The sequence below is a fragment of the Lissotriton helveticus genome, chromosome 6 (genome assembly GCF_964261635.1).
Source record: "Lissotriton helveticus chromosome 6, aLisHel1.1, whole genome shotgun sequence".
NCBI classification, from domain to species: Eukaryota; Metazoa; Chordata; class Amphibia; order Caudata; family Salamandridae; genus Lissotriton; species Lissotriton helveticus.
The window spans coordinates 226,154,031-226,166,131 of record NC_136067.1 but is presented as its reverse complement, the minus strand read 5'-3'; the positions used below and the strand labels follow the sequence as shown (position 1 = coordinate 226,166,131).

General features: G+C 44.6%; 1 protein-coding gene across 3 annotated transcripts in view; it reads right to left on the bottom strand.

Moving 5' to 3' along the window:
• SLC25A27 (solute carrier family 25 member 27) overlaps positions 1-12,101 on the bottom strand; it is a 222,540-nt gene that overhangs the window by 84,688 nt on the left and 125,751 nt on the right. For all 3 annotated transcript variants that reach the window (XM_078647654.1, XM_078647653.1, XM_078647655.1), the window contains exon 7: positions 1,937-2,029. In XM_078647654.1, the coding sequence (XP_078503780.1) occupies positions 1,937-2,029 (93 nt within the window). The remainder of the gene's footprint in view (positions 1-1,936; positions 2,030-12,101) is intronic.

Genomic DNA, 12,101 nt, shown 5'->3' with positions numbered 1-12,101 from the left:
TTGCTTCTTTGATGACTTGGGTTCGATAATTGACACGTGTCATATCGATTTTACTCAAATTATCGGCATTGCGTATGATTCGACCCTGTTGTTGCTGGATTAGAATGTCTCTGCTTCCATTTGAAAGGGACCATGAGGATATATCTTGTAGACTCAATTCCAATTCCAGGAGAAGGATTGCATGGTCACTACTATGAGTGTATTGGGTTATAAAGAGACCAAATGTATGTAATCATTTGTGGATGCTGATAATGTAGTCTAATATGGAAGGACCATTAGGTCCTTTTCTTGTGAAGGTTGCCAGGATATCACCTTCCATTCCTCCCATCAAGATGATTCTGTTTACTCCATTCAATAGTTCTAACAGCATCTTTCCACGCCTTGATGAATGCTGGCAGAGCAGAAGATGGTATAGGCCATGTTTCTTCGAGGGCTATATTTTGGTAAGCTTCCAGCGAGGCATTAGAGTTGTTTGCGTTAAAATCCCCCAGAATAAGAATCAGAAAATGTCCACTAGCTTGTAGGAGCGTTTCAATTTGATCAAATATTTTTATCAGCAATAAGTTGTGTTTGCGGCTCGGTGGAACATAGATGTTAAAGAGGAGTAGTGCCTTGACTAAGCGAACTCTTTCATTCCAGAATTTAATCTTGATGCATTGTGAATTTTTACAGGAAAGATGGATTCTTTTTAAGTCCCCATCTTAACTCCTCCTTTGTATGGCCTCGTCTTACCCTCGTGGCTGGAATATCACCCTGCCCTTTGGGCTGTGTAGGGCCTATTCTAGGGGTTACATATGTACTATAAAGAGAGTTTTAGGCTCTGCAAAGGGGTTATTTAGCCAAGCTGAATTGGTAGTTTAAACTGCCCTAAAGACTGCAAATTGCAGGCCTGAGACATGTTTAGGAGGCTACATATGTAGGTGGCGCAATGAGTGCTGCAGGCCCACTAGTAGCATTTAGTCTACCAGCCCTGGGTATATGGTATACCACTTTACTAAGGGATCTACCTTTGCTGAATTTGTGTTTGTTGACCTCAGGGCTTGGCACATTACCACTGCTAAAGTGCTTGTGCTCACTCCCTAAAACATGGTAAGATTAGCTTACACCTGATGACTTAATAGTTTACTTGTAGATCCCTTAGTAAAGTGGTATACCATATACTCAGGGCTGGTAGACTGTCATCAGGTGTAAGCTAATCTTACCATGTTTTAGGGAGTGAGCACAAGCACTTTAGCACTGGTTAGCAGTGGTAAAGTGCTAAGTCCTGAGGTCAACAAAGACAAATTCAGCAAAGGGAATAAGGCAAAATGTTTGAGGATGACTCTGGAGGGCAAGTCCAACACAGATATAGCGAAATGGAAACTGACTCAGGAACAAAGTGACAGAGAGGTAGGGATGGGGATTCAAAGACATAGGGAGGGGTAGAAAGAGCTACAGATGTAGACATGGGGAGACGCAGATGTAGAGAAGGTCAGACAGAGGCTTAGAGAAAATACAAATTGAAGTTTGGGGGAAACGTAGGCATTGGGACATTCAGAAACAGGTTAATGACAGGGAGACACAGTTGTATAGACAGAGAGCCCAGATATGGGAACATGGATACACCAACATCAGGAAAGGGAGGAACATTATGGGCAGGAAGATAGTGAGATAATGATAGGGATAAATAGACAGAAAGGGGATATATGGGCACAGAGAGGAGAGAACTGGGTACAAGCAGGGAAAACATGTACATAAGCACCCAAAGACAGAGACATGGAGATAAGAGCACAAAAATTAAATGACAAGACAGGGATGGGGGGACACAAATAGAGGGACTGGACACAAAGGATTTGGCAGATACAGTCAGAGACGAAAAAATACAGGATAGAATACATTGTTATGCAGCCAAAATCTATCTCCAAAGAAAGAACATAAAAACATGAAATAGCCAAACCTTCCATGCTTGTCCCTTGGCTGGTTCATTATTCTGGTTTTAATAACATCAGCAGGAGTTCCAAGGATCGCGGCAACAACACCAGAACATCCACTGTAGATAAAAACAAAGCTTCAATGAAAGTGCTTGTTTTGATTTGGAAAACACCTTAAAATTATATCCTGTAAGAACTATGTATCTTACATGGTTTCAGCAACTTTCATATGACTGAAAAGATTACACTGAACAAAAGAACACGTTGCAAAATTGACAATATCAGATTCTAGCGTTAACACTGTTCTTGCTTCAGAATTATCTGGCTTTTTGAAAAGCTATAAAGACCTGGCTCTTCCCGGCGTAATTTCCTTGACTGTTTGAGTGGTCTCTAGGCACTTGTTCTTTGGGTAGTGCTGGGATGCCCCGTCGCTGGGGCAGCTATGCACTGTATAAATTTGTAAATAAATAATAAATAAATAAATACTGCGATATATGCCCTAAATACAGACCATTCAAGTAATTAAGTAGCTCTATTAGAATGCTCGGGAACTACAACTGTGTGCAGGTCATAGATCTAGACCATATACACGATGACATCAACATAATTAACAGGAAACTATTTGAGTTGTGGAGGTTGTTGCACTTGGGGTGACAGGTTATTCATTGTACTCACCAATGCACAAGCTCCATGTTAGACACAATAATATATTTTGCTCAATCTTGCTCTAGTTTACAGTGGTCATATTGGAGTACCTTGGCAGAACATTCTTAGATCATTATCTACTGTTACCGACTGTCACTTGGGGTAGACCAGTCACCTCCATCCCGAACTGGAGAATTTAGGGTGATCTATATGGATCAGAATGAGTTTATTCTAAAATGCAGAATGTCACTGAATAGTTGGTGCTTCTTACAGGTGTTTCAAAAGGCTATGAAGAGTATCCCAGATTCAGCATTCATATCTTTTGACCGGGAGGCTACTGACTGGGACATCCATTGTCACATTGAACTGGTGATCCCTAATTGCAGTACTTAGGCAGGTGGGATTTCATGGAGATAAACTGAGGTGAATAGGACTCTTTTACTTCAAGCCATTTGCAGAAGAGTTGCTTTGAGGAACACGGCTAGTGGACAAAATACATATAATTTTGCTATATAAAGGAAACACAAGTCTGCTTCTAAGGGATAGCGACAACAGACTAGAGTTGCTTCCCTGGAAGACTTTGATTGAACGTCAGACTGAAGTGGCAACTGGATAACAACATGCATACTTCCAGGCAGCCCGAAGCCAAAAGCTGAACCCCCACAACTTTCAGACATGGTCATCTTATGAGAACCGTAAACAGCAAAGCTCTCGCAACCACAAAACAGTGTGAAACATAAAAACAAAAGTGACAATAAAGTAGCAGAAAGCAGCAGATCTCTATGTTCGTGTTCTTTTTCAAAAGGATGTTTTATTGGATCCACAATAGGCTGATTGTGGATCCAATAAAACATCCTTTTGAAAAAGAACACGAACATAGAGATCTGCTGCTTTCTGCTACTTTATTGTCACTTTTGTTTTTATGTTTCACACTGTTTTGTGGTTGCAAGAGCTTTGCTGTTTACAGTTTATGGTAATCCTTTCGATTGTCTTGGAACGGTTTTAGGGTCATTCCGTTCGCCCTTAACGCACCACGCATTAGAACTCATCTCCCCACAGAGTGTAACGTATACTCTAGGTAGAGCGCCATCATCTGAAACTCCTTCAAACCCTATCAGTTGCTTTTATCTTATGAGAACCGCACACCTTATCACTCGGAGGTGGACCTCATGGACGGGAATAAGGGAGCAACACTGCAGGTACTCAGAGTATTGTGGACTTTCCTCATTTGTCTTGGGTAAGGTAACAATAGCAGACATGCTAATAGTCCCAAGATTGCTGTCCTCTTTTGAAATTAACACTGTGGGCCCTGAAGAAGTTTTTCAGAGACCTGGTTTTACTGTTGGCGCATTTTGTCTGGAGTGCCTGCTGGCACAGAGTTGAGCTCCGTGAAATGAAAGTCTGGGTGGGGGAGAGCCTAGGAGGACCAAAAGATGTACTTAACTGGCTACCCAAGGAGGATGCCCTGGATGAATCTTTTATGGAAAATTCCCCCATTCTTAATTTGCTTGGCATTAAAAGGTTGGTCAACCATTAATCCTGTGAGTGGAGAATCTGTTCTGCACCGCCATATAACCCAGTTCTACAGCTGGCAGGTCTGGTGGGTACTCGGGGATACTTTACAGCCAGGCAACTAGAAAATGGAAGGGGACAGGTGCAGAGACAGTGGGTGACTGCTATTCCTCTGGTGGACTGAAAACCTTGATGGAACTGATACAGCAAAGGGGGTTCTCCAACAGGATACATTTCTCAAAATGGTTTAATTGTATATAAACTGCACAAAAAGTGTTGGGGGTGAAAATAGGGAAGAGTTTTCTCCAGCAGGATGATTTTCCCAATACAGCATGTTTGCACAAACAATGCACAAACAGTGTGTGTGTGTGTGTGGGGGGGAGGGGGGTAGGGAGGCTCAGTGATGCTGGAGATCAGACCCGTGCAGTAGTACAATTATTATTCACAACGGGACAGGGGTGAAAATAGGTCACATGGCTCAATAAGGCAATACTCTCCCTGTCCAATGTAAATCTGACTACCTTAAGGCTTAAATGGAAGGCAGAAAACAGTAGAGGACTGACCAATACAGAATGGGAGAAAACCCTGGAATATGTGCACAGTATCTTTAGAAACATCAGCTTGAAGTACATATAATTTTACTACATTCAAACAGCATTCTTGCTCCAGTGGAGGCTGAACAAAATCGATGTGTAAGGCTTATCTAACAATCCCAGTGGTGCTCAAGCAGAAGTTGGGTTCTTTCACATGGTTTGGAAAATGCTTTAGGCTGTTAAAGAAAGGAGGTTATCAACATCCTAGTGGAGATCCTGTGAAGAACTTATTTATATGTATCGGATGGGTGTCTGTTGGGCTTCTTCACATGGCAGAAGCTAAGAAAGTGGGAAAGAGATTCTTAGTTTTAGCCCCTCTTGTTGCAGAAGAACAAGAGTAATGGCAAGGAAAATAAATTCTGGACACCCCTCTGCCAGAGGAGTCAAAGGTAAGGTTAAACAATGGGCAAGAGTGAGAGTATTCATTGCACAGATAAGAGTGATCTAGACGTGTGGCCAATTGCATTATTGTGTGATTTGATATTGGCCAGCTTTAAGCTGGGAAAGGAACAATCACAAATACAACAAAATTGGGTTTTACATGGTGAAGGTACAGGGGAACTGATAAATCAGTGATTTAAATGCTAATAGTCTACCTTAACTACAAGCTCATTAGATAAAGGTACTCGCTTTCCAGGAACAGGATCACCGAAGACACAATTATATTAAACTCCGCAACCTGGCAGGTATTGCTTCTTCAGTGTACTGCCTTAGCACAATCTTGTATTAGTTACTCTTCACAAGGACTTCTATATCTCTCTCGTCCTCCCCCTCCCTGTACCTCCCATACACCTGGCCTTCCACTGTTAACTTCTTGACTGCTGTGCTTTGTAAGCTTATTGAGTATATGCAGTTAATGTTACATGTAAAGTGCCTAATAATAAGTGATGCTTAAGAAAAACAATGAAAATAAATAAATAATAAAGGGTCAATTAGATAATTTGAATTCCCTTTCTCATAGGGCCATCTAAAGAGTCCCATAGGCCCTCTCCAGGTCTAAGGGAGTGATTCAGAGTTTGAAGAACAGGTCACTCAATCGCAAATACAACAGAGTACCCTGCCCACCAAACCCTGTCTACCTGCCTCATCTAGAGATGGGCAGACTACAAAGCTGTCTGTAAATGGAGCTCTGTTTGATCTGTCAATGGAAAGCATCCTCCAAAGGCATAATGGAGGAAGGTTGTTACACCGCCTACCCTATTTAGGGTGGATGGGGTGTTGTAATTCTTTTCGGTCTGTCACGGAACAAAAAAAAATAATGGCTTACACCCAGGGAGAAATCTTGCAGGGTGTTCCGGTCAATATTGTCTTGTTTTTCAAAAACAGACTCCCACTTTGGGAGCTAGTTTTGGAAAGACATAAAATGCTAAATGTTTGAAGGATGTCCATCAAAACTGACAACAGCTGTTCACAAAACCTTTTGTACTTTTAAGGGAACCATTGTGACGGTGATTCCTTTCGACATACAGAGGATACCACTGGACTGGTCGTTATCCTTAAATTTGACGAACAGTAGTCAGACGGAGTGGGGAGGTAATGTCCACTGCCACCCTGACAGCGGGAGTACCATCTGCCAAAGAATAAATCAGTACCTAAGTGTCTTAGACCTGGAGAGTGCACTAATCAGGGACTGGACCTGCTCAAGGAACCCTCTGTGTTATAATGGACAATCAATGGACATTGAGAGGGTCACGCTTACACCTTGAGTAGAAGTGATTGATTCTTACCAAATGGGATGATGAACCGGTCACTTACATGTTGTTGTTGCTTTAGGTTAGTAAAGCCTCTGCTATTATGATATTTCGCCAATCTCTGAATTGTCTTATATTTAACTGCCACAGTGAGGAAGAGTTGCGTACATTACTTAAAATGCTATGCAACAAATTAGGCTGTATTAGTACAAGTTTAAGGTCTGGGTAGGTGGTCTGCTATTTTCTAACTGCCAGGATACCAAGTAGCAGTTGCGGACTGTCAAGACATGCCACCTTTTCCTGAGTGCGCACTACAATTGTAGCTCCAAGAGAGGATGCTGTATCACACACCAAGCTTACAAAAACGAAGTCATTATGGTTTAAATGTATTTGTAATATAAATTTAGGGATTAGAAATTAGTTTAAAAAATGTTGGTTCTGGGATGGATCCTATTATTGAACAATACTCATGAGAAATTTTTCACTGGGAAAAATCAATAAAGAGGAATATTTGGAGAATTGAGAGATCCATGACAGAGTCCCAGTCACATTCCATAAAGGCACTTGCCTCACCCTTAGTTCAGTGATGAGGACAAACTCATGTGACATTGGAAATGACTCTCGAAACGAGATAGAAGTCAGACCAATGTCAATAAAAACTAGATTTTTGTCCCTTATGGTGACATGTGTAAATAACCTTGGTTTGGAGGCAATACGTTATCCGATACATAAGCACCAATAAAGAGCACAAGTCCCATTTTTAGTGAAACATACTTGAGCAAAAGTAAACATTTGAAACTGGGAAGATACTAGAGTAACCCTCATTCTGCTTTCACTACATTTCTTCTGCAGGAGTACATGCTTACTGATTTCTAGGAACCTGGCAATGCAAATACTGGAAAACATGGAGGAACAACAAAGGAAATAGTCGACAAATGCCTAATGTAGTCCCGCAAACATTATGATGGGGGTCAAACAATCTGCGAGTGCCATAGAACTGCTGGATGGGGGCTACCAGTGTCTTATGAAAGGAACAATCAGTGCATGCGGACAGTGGGTAACCACTTGCTCTAGGAGGTGAAAATTGGTTTGGTGTGTGGGTGCCCACTAGCAAACTGAGTCCTGACGAGTGGCTACCTGCTAGACTGGATCAACCAATGGCTGTAGAGGAGCTACCACTGCCTGAAAGAGGGGAATGTCATTCTTACTATTAAGCAATACTAATATTTCAGACAGTACAATGCCGTTCTACACCCCATTCAAACTTTAACGTGGGCCTGGTTCCTGAAGGGGTCATGAACCTATGAGCCAGACATCACAAAGTGGATGGAATATTTGAAAAGGGGGAGGACCATGAACTGAGATCCCACATTCTCCTAGTTACCAGGGAAGGGGATGTCATCCGCGGAAGGAGAAGGTTTAGGATTGGCCAACGGAAGACCTAAATAATGTTAAGGTTCTTTCTGAAAAGTATCTGAGTAATGAAAAAAAGAGGCATTGCATTAGCTAGATTTTCCTTAATCAATCGGTTTGAATCAATGAAAACAAGGTTTGTCCCTGAGCAGATATCAAGACAGTGCTCTGTGGCACTGCTTCCTAAACATTTTAGAACCACAACACAAGTTTTAAAATGAAAGACTTTCGTGACCCGACTAGCTTCAATGGACAAGAGGCAGTTGATTTTTTTCATGTAACAAAAGCATTATGTGGTAGCACACTCATTTACAGATCGCACATTTTCCATTGAAATGGTCACTAGATTTGCACACACTTAGTTTTACTGATAAACCCGATTTCTACACACATCATATGTGTGCAAAATGGTTTTAAGCAAATATTTCGCATTTTTATATCACCAAGTAAAGTGTCTTGATTAGTTTTGATCCTACTAAAATCTTTGTTCCATCACAATTCTGAATTGCAGAGAATACTTTTCATGTTTGCTTTTTTTAACTGCCGAGTGTGCACAGTTCATTTACAGGTATTTACATTTTTATTGTGTGTTACAAAAAAACTGACAAAATACAACCTTTCCTTTCACACTCCCTGTACCAAAGCAAGATTGTCACATAATTCAATGTACTTTTCTTTCTTGGACTGCAAAGTGAGATGAGTTTGTAAACATCAATATACATGTTAAAAACCAAAAGTAACAATTGGTCAGAAGACAGTATGACATTTGAACTCTGTCTTCGAAGCGCAGCGAATGTGTTAGATAAACACTTAATTTCAGGCATCCATATTTATTCAAAATCAGCTTGCACACACCATTGGGTCACAACCTACAGTTTAGGAAATCCTGCTCTGTGGAAAATACACGTATCAGATACTGAACGGTAAACTCCTATGCAAGATAACGGAGACCAGCTTGCAGTCTCTTTAGTGTGTCTACTGAGAATTTATTTCCACAAGGCACTGTAGTAACATCTGTGATTCAGTAAAGGGCGTCTGACCTTCACTTCACCATCTCCCTCATGGACTTCTGAAGGAACCTCAAGACAGTACGTAAGGATCCCTGCCCCTACCATATCTATAAAATGACAGCCTCCCCTATCAGCAAAGTCATCATCTGCATCCTAAACAACTCCATCATCACCAAGACGTTCCCAGATAAATGGAAACATGCAATGGTCAACGCACAACAAAAAAAAAAAAACTTGTGTTAGAAGCGGCTGTCTCTAGTTAGCAGAGGTATACACTTCTGACAAATAGTGACACACCTTTTCTAGTCAGGGCAAGGGGATCACACACTTAGATAACCCCTGCTCACCCCCTTGGTAGCTTGGCAAAGCAGACAGGCTTATCTCAGAGGCAGTGCGTTAAGCATTTATGACCACATACAGTAATAAAGTGAATACACTACAAATGGACACGACACAGTAGTATTATAAAAATAAGGATTTTTATATAAGGCTTAGCACAAGACCAAATAACGACAAAATATACCACAATCTTAATAAATACTCTTGGAAGGAAAAATAATAGTTCAAGCACGGTTTCTTCTTAGCACAAAGTCTTTAGTATCAAAAGCAACTCTTCTTCTCTAAAACACAGTTCTTGGCAACAATGTAACCCACACGGGAGTCACACGACGTCGAGGCAAAGTTAATCCAAAGGTTCGGCGTCGACCGCGAGGAGCGCTACGTCGAGCCCGGAGTCGCACAGACCCCAACAACACAGTACCTTGGAAAAGTGAAGCACTCGATGATCAGCGGCGTCGAGATGTCCGGCGTCGCGTCTTCGGCGTCGATCGGGCCTCGGAGTCGGGGCGATCTGCAGCGGCGTCGACCGAAGTCAGGCAGGAGCAGCGCTCACGAGGTGAAGCAGGATACGGCGTCGTCGATGTCGATGTTGCAAGAGTGAGCAGCGCTCACGGCGTCGAGAGGGCTCGAAGTCGATGCGATCAGCAGCGGTGCCGACACGAGGTCACTTGGAGCCGAACTCGCTACTCACTGGCGTCGCTACTGGCGTCGATCGGGCCCGGCGGCCGGCGTCGAGGAAGCGGGACACTGGAGCCGTTACTCACGATGTCGAGCTGGATTCGGCGGCGTCCGTCGGCGTCGAGATTGCTGGATTCTTTCAGAGGTGCTGGATTCACAAGTTCCAGCAAACCGCACTTTAAGCAGATGAAGTCCTTTAGCCCTGTGACTTCAACAGGAGACTGGCACTCTTCCAGCCCTTGGAGATTTTCTTAGCAAAGATTGAGAGTACACACACAGTTCCTCTCTCCTGGTTCCTTGGCAAAAATAAAGAAGCAAATGAAGGATTCCCCCAACAAACAGCACTCTGGCAGAAGGGGTAGGCAGTCCTTAGATCAGCAGGCTTCTTGTCCTTGGTTCAGGTTTCCTTGTCAGAAGTGATCTAAATTCTTGGTTCAGGGGTCCTCCTCTTATACCCCTTTTTGGCTTTGATCCATTTGTCCATGCAGGGGAATTTCCCCCCATCTTGGGTTTGTTGTGGGTGTTGCCAGGCCGAAGCACCTGGCCTATTCACTGTGCAGGGCAGAGTCTTCAGCCGCCCAGCAGGAGCGGAGCCAGCATTGTCACTGGCAGGGGCAGGGCCATCAGTTGCCCGGCAGGAGGTGGGCCAGGAAAGTCCCAGGCAGGCACAGAGTCATCAGTCGCCTGGCAGGGGGGCGGAGCCAGCATTGTATCAGGCAGGGCAGGCTATCAGGAGCTACTCTTCCCCTACTCTCAAGGCAAATGCCCCACTCATCCCACACTGACTCATTCAGACCTCTGGAGCCACCCAGCTCCTGTCACACGCACACCAGAACCAGCAGAGACCGGTAGACAGTTAGACAAGAAAATAGCTACTTTCTAAAAGTGCTATTTTCAAACACAGAGTCCAAAAACCATCCACCCAAACGGATGCGTTATTAAACCCTGAGTTCAGGGATACCAAACTCGACATTGCACCATGCTCCCCGAGCCCGCTAGGATTATAGCATTAATAATCCTGGCAGCCCATTCTAACTGATGGAGAGCAGGTTACCTTACAATAGTGAAAAACGAATATGGCTGTAATTCACTATTAGGACATGCCAACCTTGTCAGGCTTGTCCTACCTTATGCTTACAATGCACCCTGCCTTTGGGCCTACCATAGGGGTGACTAACATGAAGTTAAGGGAAGGTTTAGGGACTGGCAAGTAGGTGTACTTGCGCAGTCCTCGTGACAGTCAGACTGCACGTGGTCTAGCAATGGTAGACCTTCAGACATACTTTTACTAGGCCGCTTTTGTGGGTGGCACAACATGTGCTGCAAGCCCACTAGCAGCATTTGTATTTACAAGCCCTGGCACTCCTGGTGCACGCTACTAGGGACTGACAGTAAACCAAATAAGCCAAACATGGAATTCAATCAATACAGCAATTTTAGGGGAGGAGCCAAGCTCGCGATCGTAATGGTCGCTCAGTAGCTCGGCTCCGTCAGCCTTCCGGGCTGACTCGCAAATCCTGCCATATATCCTGCCCCGGGACGATGCACTCGAGCAGAGATTGAAACGCAACGTGTTGCTCTTACTCACCGTCTGACCTGGAGGCTCCTACGTGCCGCGACTCCGAAGTTGTGCCCCCTGAGGAACCAGGGCCTCCGCGGTGATGAAGCCGGGGCCTCGCCTATTGGACCCAGCCTGGCATTGTTGTACGCGTCGGCCCCGGCCGAGAGCGTGAGCCGCTGACGGGAGACCATTGTGCGAACATTCCGGTGGTCCTGATCCGGACTTGCCTTGGCGGCCGTGGAGCTGGTGTGGGGCACGGTGCACCGAGGGCTGCTCGTGTGAAGGGGGCCCCCCTGCCGCGGCTCCGTCCATCCATCCATCCTGGAGCCTCGCGCCCGGGATCTGCTCTTCGACCACGCCAAAGGTATTGCAGGCTGCGACCCAACTTTGGTGGCTCTCCTTTCTGCACCAAGGCTGCCATAGCGGGACCCCCTTGGTTTCTGTGGAGGTCCGCATCTGAGGCCCTGATCCGGGAGTCGTGGGAGGTGGTGACGAGCCTGACTCCACAAAATGGCGGCCATCGAGATAGACCGTGGATATCCTCCGGACGGCGGACCTGGACTACTGGACTGCACGGGGGCCTGGACATGTGTGCGCAAGCCTACAATCGGCGACGTTCTGGAAGCACTGCGGTCCTTGCATGCGGCCTTGACCCCCATTGCCTCTGGGGTATCGGTGCGGTCCGCCGCCATCTTAGAGGGCCGGTCTCTCACGGTCCCCTCTCGTCTCGGTGATGCTTCTGCCTCACC